This window comes from Oculina patagonica, chromosome 10, assembly GCF_052425735.1.
Source record: "Oculina patagonica isolate OP01 chromosome 10, crgOcupat, whole genome shotgun sequence".
NCBI classification, from domain to species: Eukaryota; Metazoa; Cnidaria; class Anthozoa; order Scleractinia; family Oculinidae; genus Oculina; species Oculina patagonica.
In genome coordinates this window covers 23079096-23097788 of record NC_135767.1, presented here as the reverse complement: position 1 = coordinate 23097788, position 18693 = coordinate 23079096, and the positions used below count along the sequence as shown (strand labels likewise).

The 18693-nt window shown below is 38.4% G+C and overlaps 2 protein-coding genes across 2 annotated transcripts; one reads left to right on the top strand and one right to left on the bottom strand.

The window, feature by feature from the left end:
- Positions 1–389: 389 nt before the first annotated feature.
- LOC144667466 (small ribosomal subunit protein mS25-like) lies at positions 390–4465 on the bottom strand. The gene is made up of 4 exons (XM_078528889.1): positions 4290–4465; positions 2687–2793; positions 1464–1554; positions 390–640 (listed from the first exon to the last, which is right to left on the bottom strand). Exons 1-4 carry the CDS (start codon positions 4415–4417, stop codon positions 454–456), a joined length of 513 nt encoding a protein of 170 aa, XP_078385015.1. The 5' UTR covers positions 4418–4465; the 3' UTR covers positions 390–453.
- On the top strand, positions 4465–18266 carry LOC144667468 (small ribosomal subunit protein mS25-like). The gene is made up of 4 exons (XM_078528892.1): positions 4465–4771; positions 5463–5569; positions 17359–17464; positions 18150–18266. Exons 1-4 carry the CDS (start codon positions 4581–4583, stop codon positions 18181–18183), a joined length of 438 nt encoding a protein of 145 aa, XP_078385018.1. The 5' UTR covers positions 4465–4580; the 3' UTR covers positions 18184–18266.
- Positions 18267–18693: the final 427 nt, after the last annotated feature.

Below are 18693 nucleotides of genomic sequence, written 5' to 3'. Positions count from 1 at the left end.
ACTTGTTACAAAAACAGAATGGCAAGATCATGCAAATCAACAAAAACAATAAATTATTAGTACACTGTAGAAACATAAATGACAATGATATTGACAGAAGGTAAAATGCACATGTCCCCTGACATGTGCCAACCTCAGGTCTTCCTGTCTGGCAAGTTCACCACCTCTCAATGTGGCATATGGCCAGGCTCTATGTTTGGGGGCAACGTGAACTGAATTCTTCGAGCATTGAAGGAACAAGTCGGTGAGCGAAGCAAGCCCATGATCAAAATTGAGGGATCGCTTCTTCAACGCTTGAGGAGTTCAATTCACGTTGCCCCCGAATAGATTCGGCACTCCAGGAGTTCAATTCACGTTGCCCCCCAATATGGAGCCTGCTTGCAGGCTAATGTTCAACTTGCTATTTGATCTTCACACAAAACCCTTTCAATCATAACACAGGTAGATTGAAAATTATTCAGCAGTCGTGTCTTCCTTTAACTGCCAGAATTTTGGCTTCTTTGCATCAGGGTGAGGCACAAGAGCAGGGCATGGTGCCTGGCCTGGCTTTTCACAGATGCAGTAGCAGTGACCAAATCTACCAAAGTTTGCAGGGTTTAAACGACCCGGATATTTTATTTTTGCTCTGTCTTCCAGCTCCCTGAAGGAAATAATAGTGTTTTAATTAGTAATAGTAATTGGACGGAGCGCGCAGCGCGAGCACGATTTGAAATTTCGAGCACGATTACTCTCTGAATTGTACGACACGAGGTCCAATTACTAATTAATCGTGTCAGTAACAAAATTCGAGGTTAGGAAGTCCTTGGGAACCATTTCTGTAAGAAAACGTCAAAGGTAAATTCAATTGGTTGCACAAAAAGTTAGAAAACAGCAAGAAAAAACCCATTCAAATGGGTGTGATTGATGCGCGGATGGAGTTGCTCAAATTGGATACCTGTAATTGGACACCCACGAGATCGTGCGCCGCTTACGCGACAAATAGGCACGCGCAGAACCAATCAAAATCGAGAATTTTGTTATAGATACGATTATAAGTGAAATCAATATGAAAATTAAATAATTTATTTTGAGTAGTGGAAGGAACGGTGGCCTAATGGTCAGCACGCTGGATTCCAGATCAAGAGGTCAGGGTATGACCCCTTTACTCTCACGGTGCCTCTCTCCACCCAGGTGTATAAATGGATACCGGCAAATTTACTGCTGGGGGGTAACCCTGTGATGGACTAGCATCCCATCCAGGAGTAGTAGAAATACTCCTTAGTAGTCACTTCATGCTACTGAAGCTGGGATAAGCTCCGGCATGATGGGCCACTGGGCTTGAATGCAAACTTTACCTACTGTACTTTACCTAAACTACAATGTACATACTGAAAGCAGTGGCACGGAACAGGGAGTGTTGGTCGGAAAGCGTGACAGCCTTATGTGCCTACTGGCGCGACGAGACATGATGATGATGTACTTACGTTTCAGTTGCTCCAGCAACTTTGCCAACTATTTCCAAAATTTCAGGACCAGTTTTGCTTTCCACGTCAATCATCACTTTCTTTCCATCGCCTATACAAAGAATTCCAGTCAAACATTAAAGGGGCTATGTCACGGTATTTAAGAACTTTAAACTTCAAAGTGGCAGAGCAAGTCTTATTGGCAAAAATCACGGCCACACAACAAACAAGGATTTTCAAGCATTGTAAATGACACTTGAGATAAACTTGAAAAAAGTCAGGCTGACATTTTTCAAGTTTACCCGTATGCAATCCGTTTTAATCTTCGCGAATTTTGCCCATCCATGCCCCTTTTTGGCCATTCTGTGTTTCTTTTGAGTTCTTCTACAGTTTTAAGCGGTTATTGTGATATTTCAGTTAATTCTATGACCTGTTGGTCAGTGCCGAAATTGCCTAAAATTGCGTGACATAGCCCCTTTAAACTTCAAATTATATGTTTTGTTCAGTTTAGTTGGCATCAGTGGTTCTTCTGTTGAATGGAACAAACTAGCCTCCTAGGGTGCTTCATATTTTCGATTTCCCACGCTGCAAATTATAAAAGGCAAACAAAGGGGAGTGCAAAGCGTGAGCGTGCCCATTTTAAAAAGAGAGAAGTTCTGGATTCGAGGGAGGAAACAGACACTAAAACTCTCCTTTTTAGATGGCCACTGGTTAGTTAATATTTTTTATGCTATTTTAGTGCTAACCTCGTTAAAATAATAAAGACTTTACTTACTTACAGTTAACTGCATTCCAGATGTAAATGCAATGTGAAAACTGAGCTAAAATTAATGTAAAAACTAAAAACCAAACGTTTAAAACCAAAGAATACTATTGACTAATTAGACCATATTGACCATAAATTTGTGATTTGTATACTTGAGGCTCAATTTTACCCTTGGTACCGTAATTATTCGGTTATAAGGCGCACGGTTTTTTCAAGAAAAATCTGTTTATCTGCAGGAAGTTTATGCCAAAATTGGGGTGCGTCTTATAGCCAAGTATTTTCGCCTAACAAAATCTTATGACTGCCAATTTACCGGAACTTACAGTTCAAACAAGAAAAATGACAACACTTAATTAGTGTTGGTTATTGACTTGGTATTTACTTTGTTATATTCATTACCATACACCAGAACGAAGTATAATGCTAATTTGTAGCAAGGGTAAAATTGATCACAACATAACACATTTTTAATGCTTACCAAAGAAGACATTCACGACTGGATTGCTTAATCTGTTTCTTGTTGTCATAATCTGCACCTCACGATTCTTATACTGGATCTGAGGAATGTCCTTGTAGATGAAATTCCTAATGGGATGGGCCAAGAAAAAACTATTAAAAAATTGTCAGTACTACCAGTACTACATGTACACTGTATCAGGAAATACATCTGCCTGTACATGGACCTGCATTAAAAAAATTATTTTCTAGCATGTGTAAATGATTAAAATGCTGTTACATGTTATTAATCCTTTCTTGGGGGAGCTGGGATGGCACTGTGGTGAAAGCGCTCGCCTTCCACCAATGTGACCTGGGTTCGATTCCGGCCCGGTGCCACATGTGGGTTGAGTTTGTTGTTGGTTCTCATCCTTGCTCTGAGGGTTTTTCTCCGGGTTCTCCGGTTTTCCTCCCACCGCAAAAACCAACACTTCCAAATTACAATTTGACCTGGATAGAGGACCCACAAGAAAACCAGCTATGGATGATGTGGCTGCCTCTCTGAATATTGTAGTTTATTTATTTATTTATTTAAAAAATAATTTAGACCTTATGGTGATAAATAAAGAAAGATGGTAAATTTGAAGCTCGGTAAATGAAATGTGAAAGATGAAATATTCAGCATTGTCCCATGCTCGAGACATGCTGAATATTTTATCTTTCCCAATTTAGACCTTGCTAAATTTACCTCACAACACAGTATTTTGATAACACTTCTGATAGCAGGCTTTGTTTTGGCTCATCATGCCATCCTTCCTTAATGAGTCAAACAGAGATATGCAAGAGTTCCCAGGGGAATTGGGGGAGGTCAACCACGTGGAGAGACCCCAGGAAAGTGGTTGGGGGGGGGGGGGGCAAATTGACACCTGTCCTTGTTTTGACATCAGTCCTTGTTTTTGACACATCTCCCGAAAGATTATGGTATTCCCACAACATATTTAGCATGACGTAGTAGCTAATTAGTGTTCCTTGATTTGTTTTTACGGGTTTCAAATCCTGTGTTTCAACAGAGACCAATGCATCTACATCCCAGTGTGATTTGAAAAATCTCCATCTTCAGGTCTGGGGATGCGGCGTGTACTATTCTGGGCTTGTTGGTAGACACGGATTTTTCTCGCAGCTAGAGTGCTAGTAAGCATGAAGAGCTAAGGTTGAGTTGAAATACACTAGGTGACCGTTCTTTTACCTGTGCTGCGCCGAAACTTTGGAACGCGCTTCCATTTGATATAAGAAGTGCCAGCACTGTTACTATTTTTAAAGCTAAGCTAAAAACACACCTTTTTCGTCGTGCATTTTTATCATAGTTGTTTTTAAATTATATTTTACTTTTAATAATTGTAATTTTAGCTTTTTAAAATCATTGTAAGTTTACCTTTAATTGTAAGCTTACCTTTAGCTTTTTAAATTCATTGTAAGTTTACTCTTAATTGTAATTTTAGTTTTTAGCTTTTTTACTCCGTTTTTAATCTTGTAATGCGCATTTGAACATATATATATGAAATTTGCGCACTATAAATGTTATTATTATTATTATTATTATTAATACAGAAAAACCTTAAGTGCAAAGATTGAAGGGCCTTGCTTACCTCAGTCCAAGACTTTCTGGTTGGTTTGTGAAGTTGATTAACAAAGTTTTTACATCAGATTTCAAGATCAACTTTCCAGCATTAAGAAAATCGAGCGTGCGACGAAATGGAAACCTTCCAGTTGGCATTTTAGAACCGAAGATTCAAAAACAACCCCAGAAATTTTACGACATCTTCAATCTTCCACCATGATGGAGCACGCGATTCTACAGCGGTAATTGTGTGGTGTTACACAACGCGAACTGCGATGATGTGACATGCCGCTGACCATAATGAAAGAAAGAATTCAAGATGGCTGCCAAGAGCCGGGTTTATCTCGAAGCACTGAAATACTTGGATAGCCATAACGGAAAGATCGGAAAATATGCTGTACAGCGCACAATTGAGCATTTGAAAAGGTGTAATGTTATATTGCACGAAAATGTTAAGCAAATGAGGATGAATATTGTGGAACCAATTAATCACGATCAACGAGGAGCAATGTGAGTTCAAGTCAACACTTGTTTTCTTTGTCTTGACTCTAGTTTTTATGTACACTTGTTAGGAGAATTTGATTGTTCAGAAGCTTTTAGTCGGTGATCAATTACGCTGTTCTCAATACTTGCATGCAATTGTACAAGGTATATTGGCAAAGTCAAATCCCGACTTGGGCATTGACCCGGAATGGGCAGAGGTGTTGGGGGGGGGGGGGGGAGGGGGTTATACAGGGGAGTACTCCACCTGGGGGCATTGCATTCTTAAAAGGTGCTAAAATTTTAAGTAATTGCAAGGAAGAATTAAACCTGTATCCTCTGGGGTTGGTAATGTTACCATACATTTAGCGGTCAGCAGATACCTTGTTTTGACAGCTGTCATTGACCATAACATGGATGTCCAATATCAAATATGTAAGCTGACGTTAACCTAACCTTAACCTATTTCTGGAGTATGGCTGCCATGTTGGGGCGACGTACGTATGTCGTACGCGTCCGCGGACCATGCCGCTAGCCATGATGACCATGAAAAACCAAAAGCATGGTTCTGTAAATTTTCTATGTGTGTGGGGCTCTGCTCTGCGACCCTTCGGGCCGCTGGGAGCTCCGCAACAAATAAAAATTACAACTTGTATTTTCCCATCAAAACCTAGCTCAGATGGGAAGTTGTGTGACTTCTAACTTTTGTTTTTTTTTTCAGACATTTCTTCTATGAGAACTTTCCACAGCTGAAGTTTAAAAATCCACATGTTGAGTTTTTAGGATCACAAGAGAAATCACAACCTGCTGAACTTCTTATTAAATTTGGTATGTTTAACTTTGTAATTCTAAGCACTGTAAAGCATAATAGAAGTCTCAAATGAAACCTGTGTTATGAGTAAAGAAGTACACGTCCGTACACTTCAGGAGTTTATTCTCAAGTACTTTTACAGAACATGTGAACTAAAGATCACGTGATAACAACAACTACACAGGACAACCAACTTATCATAACATCCCCCTTCTTAAGCTAGTTGGCTATCTTCTACAAGGTTAAGTTAATTCTAATAACAACTGGAACAAGCAGTAAACAACTCAACTGTTGATAATCCTACGATTACAATTCTTTCTACATAACATAATCCTTATGCCAACTCGGAACAGAGCTGACCCGTGTAGAGCGACGTGGACCTGAGGGAACATCATTGTCAGGAGGATTGTGTTCCGAGTTAGCACTGTCTGACTCTGCAGTTACACTAGGAAAGTTTACAATGGTTTCTGTTACAGGTTCTGAATCATTGCTTATATCATCATCTATTGTTATAGGTGGCTCCTGAGTAAGATGAATATGTCGTCTATTTCTACGATACTCTTTACCAGTTTCATCAGTAATCAAATATGATCTAGGAGTCTCATGTTTACCTTTAACTACAGCAGGTGATAAATGTTTGTCACCTGGTTTCATAAACCTTACACTATCCCCTTCCTTAAGTTGTGGCAATGGTTTTGAACCTTGCCTATCATAGAACTCCTTATATTTAGCTTGACGCCTTTCTAGTAGTACAGGAATGTCATGACAAATCTGTGGCACCAACATCCTAGGGTGGACAGGAACCCCGGTCCGAATTTGCCGACTGAACAACATTTGGTTAGGTGAATAAGGGAAATTGCTTATGGGGGTGTTGCGATATTCCATAAGACCTTCATTCAAATTGCACTCTTTTCTAAGCAAGTTTTTAACAATATGAACTGCCTTTTCTGCAAGACCATTAGCCTGACTATACTTTGGACTGGTTGTTACAATATTTATGCCATATTGTGTAGCATATTGCTTCATTTCTCTAGAGTTATAAGGCATGTTATCTGCAACTAGAGTTTGTGGGTATCCATGTCTTGAGAATATTTCATTCAGACTCCGAATAACAACACTGCTTGTTTTACCATTAAGCCTGAAAGCCTCAATATACTTTGAATAATAATCAATAACCACAAGGTAGTTTTGATTTTTGTATTCAAGGAGATCAGATGCAACTATTTGCCATGGTAATAGTGGAACTTCTCGAGTTTGCATGGGTTCTTTGGGTTGCTTACTCTGATATTTCATGCATTTTTCACAACTAGACACCATTTCTTCAATATGCTTGGTCATGCCAGGCCAAAATACTGTCATGCGGGCATTGGCTTTGGTTTTTTCAATGCCACAGTGGCTAATATGCAATTTCTGGAGAATATCTTTTCTCCATGCAGATGGAATGACAAGCCTGTTATCCTTGAGTAAAATTCCATCTGTATCATGAATGTCATTCCGCACATCCCAGAAAGATTTTAGAGGGGAGGGTACATTGCGTTTGTGTTCAGGCCAACCCTCTCTGGCATATTTGTGTAACATTTGCATAGTAGGATCACTGTAGTTAAGTTCTCGTAATTCCATCAACTTAACATCTGAAATTGGGAGATTGGTGATCACGGAATGAATGAAATGCTCCATGTCATGATGCATATCACTGTCAATAGGAGCACTGGACTGATCAAATGCCCTAGAGAGAGTATCAGCAATGTAAAGAAACTTCCCTGGAACATATCTGACATTGAGATTGTACTTTTGCAAACGAAGTCTCATTCTTTGCAATCGAGGAGGTACTTTGAAAAGAGGCTTTTTGAAAATGCTTTCCAGGGGCTTATGATCCGAGAGCACCTCAATTTCTGCTCCATATGTGTACATGTTAAATCTCTCACACCCAAAAACAATTGCTAAAAGCTCTTTTTCTATTTGAGCATAGTTTGTCTCAGAATTTGACATAGCACGTGAAGCATATGCAACTGGTTGGTTCTGTTGCAACAAACATGCTCCTAAGCCACTTTTACTGGCATCAACTTGGAGTGTGGTGGGTAAATTTGTGTCATAGAATCGTAGAACTGGAGCACTACTCAAGACTGATTTGAGTTTTGTAAGCGCAGTATCGTGCTCTGGAAACCAAGCCCATGGTACACCACACTTAAGCAAGGATCGCAATGGGGCAGTTAATTCCGACATGTTTGGGATATACTTAGCAAGATAGTTGATCATGCCCAATAACCTTTGCAGGTCTTGTTTGCATGATGGGGTGGGCATATTGTGAATAGCAGAAATTTTTTCAGGGTCTGGTGAAAATCCTAACTCACTAACCACTTCACCCATGTACTTGACTTGGCTAACACGAAATTGAATTTTGTCACGATTGAATTTAATGTGGCGCTCTCGTGCTCTGGTCAGAACTTTGCGTAGGATCAAATCATGTTCTTGTTCATCCTTACCTCCAATGATAATATCATCAAAAATTGGTAATGCACCTGAAATATCACCAAAATGTTTCTCAACCATTTTCTGGGCCACTTCACTTGCACATGAAATACCAAATGGCATTCTCTTAAACCGGTATCTCCCAAAGGGCGAGTTAAACACGCATAAAAATGAGGATTCTTCTGTGAGCTTTTGGTGCCAGTAACAATTTGACATGTCAACAACTGAGAAAACTTTGCAACCGTTCAGCGTGTTTGAAATTTTTTCAAAGCTTGGAGGTTTGAAATCTTCCCGTTCTATAGCTTCGTTTAGATCTGGTGGGTCTAAACACAATCTCAGTGAATTGTTTGGTTTTTCAACAATTACTAAATTACTGACCCATTCAACCGGTTCTTCCACTTTGGCAATAATATCATTTCTTTCAAGGTCATTCAAAGTTACTTTGAGTTTGTCCAACAATCTTAGGGGAACATTCCTTTGTGGTTGAATGGTGGGAAGACTATTAGTCTTCAACTTAATGTAGTCTAGTGGGTTAGCAAAATTATCGTTACACGCCGGACAAAAGAACCAAATTTGGCACACGTAGTCTTTGAGGCATGGGCTTTAAGAAAATCTGATGCTCCAAAAACATGGATCGCGAGAAAGGACAATTACGTCATCACAAAAATCAACAACATATTAATTATTTTGTCATCTTCGATCCGCCATCTTGGATTTGAAAATTTTTCCAAAACGTAAGAAAACCGCCAAAAATTACTAAAAAGTACTGAAAACGATAAAATGGTGCAAAAAATGCCCAAAAGGTGAAAATAACTGCATTAAAAGTTAATTTTTATCTATAAAAACACAAAAATTACAAATTTGGTAAAACATTTCTCTCAAAATGCCGTTTTCATGACAGCATCAAGTCTCTGACACAACAACCTGTCATATTAAATTATTTCTAAATATATTTTAGATAAAGATGCAAAGCTTGGCAGTGTTTGGTTGAATGTTGAAAAAGTTATAAACTGTTGAAAGTCGGCGCGGGCACTTTCCGCCCCCTGGTCTGGATAGTGTTAAGATTCCTTTTTTGTGACGAAAAACGCCCACTCCAGCTACACTTTGAGGAACAGTTTGATTTTAAGTGGCTTTTTGAATAATATACCTGCCTTCTCCGGAATTGCCACGCACTGACTTGCAAATTATTTTCTTTCCACTTCCACCTTCAGGTTTTTAGTGAAAAATTTATTAGGCTCTGTACACACGGCCAAACCCCCAACCTGGTATGCAGCTCTTTGAATATTGTTAGCAAAGCATCATGAAAAACAACTTACTTCCTGTTAAAAAATAGTTTTTTTAAAGATGTAATTGTAATCTGGTTTTCTACTTACTTATAATTATGTACTGTCATTCTCTCTTTAGTTTCTGAGTGTGCTGAAGAACAGCTAACTGTAACGAACTTGCTTTGTTTTAAGTAAGGAAAGGCTTCACAAAAAGGCAAATTTGTATCGCAGCCCAACAAAAAGACGTGATCATGAAATGCAGGATCGGAATTGACTTTGATTGCTCCATACCTAAATTTCCACAGAATCGTAATTGACTTCTCAGAAAATGTGTACCAATTCCAAACGCCACCGATATGCCAGTTTACTCGGGAGACTTCCCTTGTATATTAAAGAATTGGCCAACCAGTCCAACAGCGCCAAGACCAATTCCGTGTCCACTGTTCAAATTTCAATTTTGCTCTGCCCATTTTGAAGAGCGTCAAACAAATAAACTATTTCTCTGATATCCGCTTCTTTATACATGTTTTTAAGTAAAGTCCATCATCAATTTGTCGCTACTCTTTGCAACTACCAAAGTACTTTTTGTGCTATCCCCTTTCTTTTGAGTGTTCTCATTCTACATGAGTCCCATCTTTTGAAAGAGAGTTTGTTTTTGGTATCGCGAAGAAGGCATTCCAGTTCTTTCCTTTAGGGGACTAACATTTACTTGAGCACCAGGCCTTTATTTCTCATTTGTGCCATTCCTCGCTCACTCTGGCAGACAGCGATCCTACACTACCTCCACTTAATTGACAGTTTTCAGTTCTTGCCTGAGAAATGGCAGAGAGATTTGTTCTGAAAACTCTAAAAAACAATTGTGTAACGTTTGGCTAGGATTGTAAATCAGGACGTTACCGTTAAACACTTCACATTCAACCGGTTTTTTCCAGTATCTTGCGTTACTTTGGGTAGACTTGGGCGAATAATATACTAAGGTCGCCTTTACGTTGCTGGCTACTGATGCCATGCCCGCTTGCTTTGATTCGATTTTCTGACAAAAGACTTGTGGTAAATAATGGCAGCCAATTCCTCTTAATGGTCGGGTGATTTTAAAAGTGCACTATTAGACGGGATGGGTTCTTCGTTAGCTCCTAAACCCCTCTAGTGTTCTTAACTTCGGCTTTTTTCTGTTCGTGGGCTTAATTGATAAAAATCACATAAAGCCGTCTAGATGTTTCCTGGATGACTCATTACACGCTAAAAATGTTGGACACTAACCCAGCGACTGCAATTGATCATGACGTGGTTGTCTAGAGCATGCTCTAGGTCTTGAAGATACTCTTGCCTTGTTCTCTGTGGGAATGTATCAATGCCAAGAGAACTATTTCTGTTTCTGCACATGCTTCTGTCAAGATTGTTGTTGCGTGTCGCCATTTTTTGTAATCTTGCCCCCAGCTTTTCGTAAAACCCTCCTGTTGATTAAGGTGCGCTTGCACTAGTTTCCTCTCCTTATAATATATTAGTAATGTCCGACTAATATGCGTTGCTTTTAAAAGCCAATCCACCGATTCTTAGTCATTTAGACAACCAGTACCGCGCAACAGAGCCCCAAGGGCATTCCACAACGTCTTCTCGATATGCAGTCCTCAAGGCACTATAAGGAACTTTTCCCCATACAATTGTGGCACGTTTTACTGAATTCTATGTTTTGTACATTTTTGTTTACAGAGAGCTTAAATGTTTGTTGTTACGTACCTTGCATGCTGCAGCAAACCATGCTCGCCACACACAAGTTTTTGTCAGTTGTTCTAATCTAGTTTGTCTGTAAGTAACATCCGCTGGAATATATTTATCGAAATAACTTTTTTTAAAACAGGCCTATGCTTTTAATTGACAGTTATTATAAAACATTGTCAAACTGTTGTGCTTATCTTGTCATCACGAAAGCCAGGAAGCCCTTACTAAATTCCATTCATTGTCATATTACACAAAACAACCAAAAATACCTGTGACGTAAAAAATGACGTCACTTTCACCATCCAAGTGAGACGATTTTTTTGGAGCATCATATTTTTAGAAATTTTATGTTCAAAGGTCTTTGTATACCAAGTTTGGTGCTTTTGTCCAGTGTGTAACGATTTCTGCAAAATTTGGTACTAACCCACTGGACTAATGTTATGTTCGCCCTCGACACATCCTAAACCCTCAAAAACATCCTGAAATTCATCCAGTAGGCTAGGTTTTGTTTGAACTTCATCCACACTGAGACCTATTTGTTCTACTTTGTTATTCAGGCTGATTAACTCCAGCTCTAAGCATGAGTCTAAACCCAGGAGAGGTTTCACATCATTCCGAAGGACATAATACTCCAAAGGAGTTGTACCCTTACTCTCGTTTACTTTCGTGTCAAGAAAACATTTGCCCACTGTGTCTAATTGGTGCCCCCCAAATGATTTGAGTAACATGCTTGTTGGCTCTATACGGGCATTTAACTCATTTGCCAAATGCATGGACATTACATTACATTCTGCACCCGTATCGAGTTTGAAAGTTACAGGAACATTATTAACTAATAAGTCTGACTGAATGTTCCTTCTAGTGCTACCTTGAATTTCCTCGATGTACAGCCCCTCCACTGGTTCTTTGTCTTCACTCAGTTCAATTTGTACGTGACGAACTCTTCTTTCTTCCGTACCATTCTTCGGCTTGAGACAGCACCGAGCATAGTGGTTTCGCCCGTTGCATTTGAGACACGTGGCGCCATACTCCGTAAAAACTAAAATCTTAAATTAAGACGTTTTTTCATCTTAGCGACTGGTGCCTAGATAAGACGGGAATTTTTACTTAATTTAAGACGCTTCATCTTAATCAAGATTAAAAATCGTCTTAAATTAAGATAATAACTACTTAAGCAGGAGTTGGGTTGGAAGGATTTAATTTAAGAACGGCAGTCTTAAAGTAAGATTTTTTATGTCTTAATTTCAGTTTCATAACGTCTTAAATACGAAGTGCCTAGATAAGATTCATTTTCGTCTTATTTTAAGATTCAAACATATCTTTCTTACAAGATGTTCCTTGTCTTAATTTAAGATTAAGGTCCAATGCAACTGCCTGGTGATTTCAAAAATAACGGTCACTCCGACTTGTTAGAATACGCGCGTCGGAGTGACCGAGCGAACCAAAGTATAGAACAAACCTGGCTTGCTAACACACAGTTTTCGATAAACCATACAAAAATACAAGCACAACAAATATAGTAGCAAACACTTTATTAAGCGTATAATTCAAGCAAAAACATACACAGAGAAAAAGACAAAAAGGAAGATGTAGACCTTAGCTGTTTTCGTTTGACGGCTGAACGTAGTTGGAGCTTACACCTGTGCCGAGTGCTGTTGTGTATTCAAATCTGCTTCAGTTCACCCTCACACAGTCGTTTAACCAATTCTAACTCCAGAAATTTTCCTTCTTTTCTATCAGCTCTGGAAATTCCTCCAAGTGTGAAAACATATCTTCGTCAAGGACAAAACATACCAGCCGTAATAAAATGTAAGGAACATGAGTAGCGCTGTTTATATAGCTGACGCCATTTTGGATCGAAATAAACCAATCAAAAAATTGTTCAATTAAATCGGGCGCCATTTTGGATCGAAAGTAACCAATCAGAAAATTGTACTGTTTCCCGAGAGGTCCTCCTGACGTCATAGGAGACCCAAGCGTGAATGTAGGGACTGGTACTGAAAATTGAAACTAATCAAAAGCATATGTATTTTACTGAATAAAGTTTATTAAACATTGCCTGGTGTTATTTTTTGTCATTCTACCGAGTTTCAGCGAGATTTGAGCGATTTTAGGTTTTTTAACCCTACAGCGTTATAATAAGTGATAACGCTGTAGGGTTAAAAAACCTAAAATCGCTCAAATCTCGCTGAAACTCGGTAGAATGACAAAAAATAACACCAGGCAATGTTTAATAAACTTTATTCAGTAAAATACATATGCTTTTGATTAGTTTCAATTTTCAGTACCAGTCCCTACATTCACGCTTGGGTCTCCTATGCTGACGTAAAAGAGCAATGGCGGTCAGTATAACGTTCTCCTTCATGCGACGGAAAATCCCGCTTAATTATTTTGATAAGAAACATCAACTTTCCGGAAATTAGATAATTACGAAAAATGCTGAAGTTGTCCTCCTAAAAAGGTTGAAACGGAAAGTCGCAAATGTTCATACCGTTTCTTTTGGAAGTTTCGGCTTTGTCGGTATGATATCACTTGAATTCTGGTTCTTGGCCGTGATAAATTTACGGCACCAAAATTTTTACATTTCGACCTTACATGCCATAAAATCCTTTGCACACATGACTGCATTGTACAGACGCGGTTATATCCTCCATGCACATGCATTGACTTCAAAATATTGCAGATGCCCACTTTCTTAATTTAAGACGTATCGTGACTTAGTCCCGACGTTACTAATCGAACAGTTCGGTAATCGAACTTGATCGAACTGAATCGAACTTAATCGAACGATTCGGTTCGATTAGTTCGATAATCGAACAGAATCGAACCCAAAACTTTGTGTGAGAGAGTTCGATTCCGTTCGATTTCCGAACTAATCGAACCAAATCGAACTTAATCGAACACAAAAGACAAATCTTAAATTCACCCTCATACAACCAGATAATTGAACAGTCTGTCTAAGTAACAGTAATAAATGAATAAATTTTTTATTTATGGACTTTCGGCAAAAAAACCCGAAACGCAAAGTTCAACAGACAATAGAAAATAAATCCTCCTTCACTCTAGTTCTATTTCATGTTATCAACCTATGGAGTCCCAAGTAGTCTGCGTAGCTGGCGATTTCGTCGGAAAGCACGCGTGGGAGATTACTGCGAAGACTCGCCTTCTTTCACTTTGCCGATTGTTTCTAGCGACCTTGCCGCTCACTCGCTCCCCAACAAAACCGTCAGCTGCGCACACTATAACCCAAGCAAAATATTATAAACTGAAACAATGCTAAAAAACTGTTTTCAAGTTATTTGACATAAGTTAACCTAACTGCAAAAAACCCGTCCTTGAAAGCGGAATTCGTTACTTAAGATTATGAGATCTAGATAACGTGCGATAAATGAAACCGCCATATTTGCAAGGAAAGCAATTAAAATTAGCAACAGAGTCGTTAACAGTATGGCAATCTCTAAAAAAAATTCAGCGATTTCAGCACATAAAAGGTCGCTCAACAGCTTAACACATGCAAAAAATCCTTCAATGAACTTAAACATGTTCACATCTACAGAGGTGGCTAGAAAAAACAATATAATGATCAATATCTTTAGCAAGCGATGCCGTCTAGAATCAAAATAAATAAATTGAAAACGGCATTCTGTTCTAAGGACACTGTTGAGCAACTTCTCTGAGCCATCAGCTAGGTCGTTTCCTAGTCTGTCTTCTTCGCTCAATGTTTGCTGTTCTGTGAATTCCTGTGTTATGGTCGCTTGCAAGCAAACGTCGACTTCTGTAGATTCAGTACGATTTTGTCGTTTATTTCTTTGCTCGCGGACTTTGTTTATAAGAACTTGTTTTTTATCAGATGTTTTGAAGGGTACTCCTGATTCGGTTAAGATTTCGCGAAGAATAGCAACAGTCATATCTTCAGGATCACCCGCCTTTTTTTGCTGGAGCCTGCTTTCTTTTTCTTTTTTCTCTTCAATCTGCCTTTTTTTCTCAATTTCTCTCATTTGGGGAAGTAGCTTTGAGAGATTCTCGTGATCTTTTTCCGATAATGTGATTGTTCTTTCGTCGTTTATTGTCACCGTGATGGGGCTTATACATTCCTTGTAATTACACCAAATATACTTCTTACTTTCTCTGTAATTTCTCGATAGATTTCTCGATTTCTGTAATTTTCTGTTTATTTATTCGTTGTTCTGGGCTAAACAACCGCGCCTGTGACACTCGTATTCACACCCGTTTATTGGGAACATACCGCCATTTGCAGCCAAATGTAATTAGACCGTGAATTTTACGACCGTTGTTTTTTAATCAACATCCATTTTCCATGATTTTCAAATCGAACCCAGTCGAACTTAATCGAGCCTAATCGAACTTAATCGAACGTTCGATTTAGTTCGATTACTCAAAATTTTTTGTGAGAGTTCGATTCTGTTCGATTACCGAACTTAATCGAACCTAATCGCGTGATTACAGTTCGATTCAGTTCGAGTAAGTTCGATTAATCGAACGTTCGATTTGGTTCGATTAGTAACGTCGGGCTTAGTTAAGATGACACCATCTTACCGATCTTGAGATCATCTTAAAATTTATTTAAGTCGAACGACCTTCTTAATTTAAGATGTTCTTTCTCTTTAAATGAGAAAGTTAAGAGTCTGCAATCTTAAAGTAAGAAGTAGCAATCTTAGATGAGAGGACACAATCTTATTATAAAACGGACCAGTCTTATTTTAAGACGCATTCAAAAACCTATATTAAGATGGATTTGAATCTTACAAATACATAAGACTTTACTTGTCTTAAGTTAAGATGTATTATCTTAAACTAAGATCACTTCAGTCTTCTTTGTAGATGGTGGTTATCTTATGTAAGATGCTAATCATCTTAGTTTAAGATTTTAGTTTTTACGGAGTAGGCGGGACAATTTCCTCTGTTGTGAGACATGGCGCAGAACTTGCATTTGAGAATTTTCTTCGAGTCTTCCTGTTTGGATTTTCCTGTGTCGACCGGCGGCTGTGTTTTCTTTACGGTATCAATGCTGCTCTCTTCGGTAGTTGAGGGGGAGCTGAAGATTTTAGATTGTTCTTTGGATTGTTCCGTAATTCTGCATAATTTCATGGCTTTCTCTAGTATTAGATCCGTTTCTCGTAGTAGTCTCTCTCGGAGCTTTGGATCGCTTATTCCAACGACAATTTGGTCTCTTATCAGAGATTCTTTAATCGCCCCAAAATCGCAGTAATCCGCTCTTCGTCTAAGATCTGTGACAAATACGTCGATTGGGCGACCTTCTTGTGCTGTCGTTCTGAAACGGTATCGTTCGTAGATTGTGTTCTTCCGTGGTACACAATACGTTTCGAGCGCTGTTAGAATGCCTGCAACGGTTCTTTCTGTGATATCTCCGGAAATGCCCGGTAGGGTTTTGAGCACTCGTCTTGCTTTGTTCCCGAGAACACTTTGAATGGTTGCTATTTGTACGGCATCGTCCTTTTCGTGTAGGCCGCTCGATACCCGATACAATTCCCACGCTTCTTTCCATTCATTCCACTCTTCTGCGAGGTTCAGACTATCAATATCCAATTCCGAGGGAGGTTTAATGCGTTCCATGTTACAGTTCAGAGTCAGTAAGCTTACTGTTGAAGATATCCTGGTACTATGTTATGAGTAAAGAAGTACACGTCCGTACACTTCAGGAGTTTATTCTCAAGTACTTTTACAGAACATGTGAACTAAAGATCACGTGATAACAACAACTACACAGGACAACCAACTTATCATAACAACCTGTACTTCTCTGTTGGTAGCCTGTGAACAGACTCCATAGTTGCATACAGTGCCCCCCCCCCCCCCCAAAAAAAAAAACGGAATGCCAAGCTCATTCTCACATGGGAGATCCAGGCTGTGCTTGGCCATAGTTAGTAGGGCTTACTCTGATCACTGATTTAATTTTTCCTGCTCTGTACCCCATTAGAGTGCCCGTTATTGGCTGTCTTGGGCAAATGAAACATTAAACTGTTATCCAGCATTATAGGTATGCAATTCATGCAGAGGGATAATTATGTAGCTATAAAATTCAATGCGTCGCAACAGATTCAATGTGTTTCGTATATCAATAGCTTCAACTACTGTAAGACATACTGTTTTTGCTGTCCAACAATGTCCCGTTTCAGGATAAATCAAAACCTTGGTTCTCTTGACTGGTAATTCATCAATTGGGATTTTACATTGTGCATCGTGCAATCCAACATTAGCCCTGGTACTAACAAACACCCTCCAGTGAGCCGGTAATTTTAAGTAAAATTACAAAGTGTATCCTTCATGATAATGCTGTAATATAATAATCTGTAATGTGTTCTTTTTGACAGTGGATGATCGAGAAGAAAAAATAATAACAGCAAAGAAGGAACCTTCAAAGATCATGCAAGAAGTAATAAACATTGCAGCTACAGCTACAACAACACCAAGTGCAGAGTACGTAATTGCATCTTGAAATGATTGTTCAATGTTGAATATAATTTAAAAAAAGTAAGGTTGAGTGACACTACATAGAATATTTAGTGATTTAACCCTTCAAGCACGTACTAAAATGTGACAGATGGTTAAACAAAATGGTGGTCAATAGACCTGCACCTGTAAATAATTATTAAAGAAAATACTTATTTCTAAACAGTTTTCTGTACTGGTAAGTTCTTTTGACTGATTCTTATAGCAAGTGTAATATTTTTTTATGTACATGCAGTAAGGGCTGGTTGACTAGTACTGGCGATATACATGTAACAACATAACAACATGGACATAAGGACATAAAGAAAAGATCAGTTCTTTCCTTACGTTGTTATGCTTATGTCATTACCAGTATGTTTCTAATAAGGTTAATAATGTTAATTAACACTTTTGGTCCCACTGGTGACATAAAACATCAACTTACATGTAAGGTGTTTTTTTTTTTTGCATTTGCGTGACCTTGCTGTTATGTTATGTAGCTAGTGTGAACCAGGCCTAACTGTTGTACCAGAAGCTGCTTGGCAAAAAAGAATCATATTTGTAAATAATTTTTCTCTTGATGGCCAGATATTGATTTTGTATTCACAAGAATCAATCACTGTTGGGTACAGTAAATTTTTACTATGCTGACCATATTTTTAATATTTTGCAGGTCTGAAAATTCATTTAAAGATGACGGCACATAAATAACTTGGAAGATGAATGGAACAAGAATGTGCACAAATCATAATATCTAATGTGCAAGAGAGCTTCAAACAAGGTGTACAGTGATGTACTAAGAGGCTCTTAAATGGTGGAGAACAGATAAAGAAGACAAGTCATGATATGGTATACAAACAATGGTACCAGTACAGGGACTGAAAAGAAAAGAAAAACAAAAGAAATAAAAAAAAGAGAAAAGTTTTGTTTAAAAATTAATTTGAATAAAAAATGAGCCATCTGTCTAACTTCTCTTAACTGATATAAAAATTACTTTGTATCTTCATTATGAATTTCATTTAAAATTACAACTAGTTGCCCCAAAACCCTGAGATTGCAGTTTTAAGACTCTGTACATGCACAATGACTACAAAATAAAAAATAAAACTCCTTGATAAATAATGTGATAAACTATTTATAATGATCTCTTTTTTATTAATACCATTTATTAATATTTGTTAAATGCTCAATAAAACCACAAATGAACTTATCACAAC

Coding starts and splice junctions, on each gene's coding strand:
- LOC144667466 (XM_078528889.1), bottom strand. CDS start 4,417: ATGCCAACTGGAAGGTTTCCATTTCGTCGCACGCTCGATTTTCTTAAT. Junction 1,555..2,686: donor AGTCGTGAATGTCTTCTTTG/GTAAGCATTAAA, acceptor TTCTTTGTATAG/GCGATGGAAAGAAAGTGATG. Junction 641..1,463: donor GTTGCTGGAGCAACTGAAAC/GTAAGTACATCA, acceptor TATTTCCTTCAG/GGAGCTGGAAGACAGAGCAA.
- LOC144667468 (XM_078528892.1), top strand. CDS start 4,581: ATGGCTGCCAAGAGCCGGGTTTATCTCGAAGCACTGAAATACTTGGAT. Junction 4,772..5,462: donor CACGATCAACGAGGAGCAAT/GTGAGTTCAAGT, acceptor TTTTTTTTTCAG/ACATTTCTTCTATGAGAACT. Junction 5,570..17,358: donor TGAACTTCTTATTAAATTTG/GTATGTTTAACT, acceptor TCTTTTTGACAG/TGGATGATCGAGAAGAAAAA.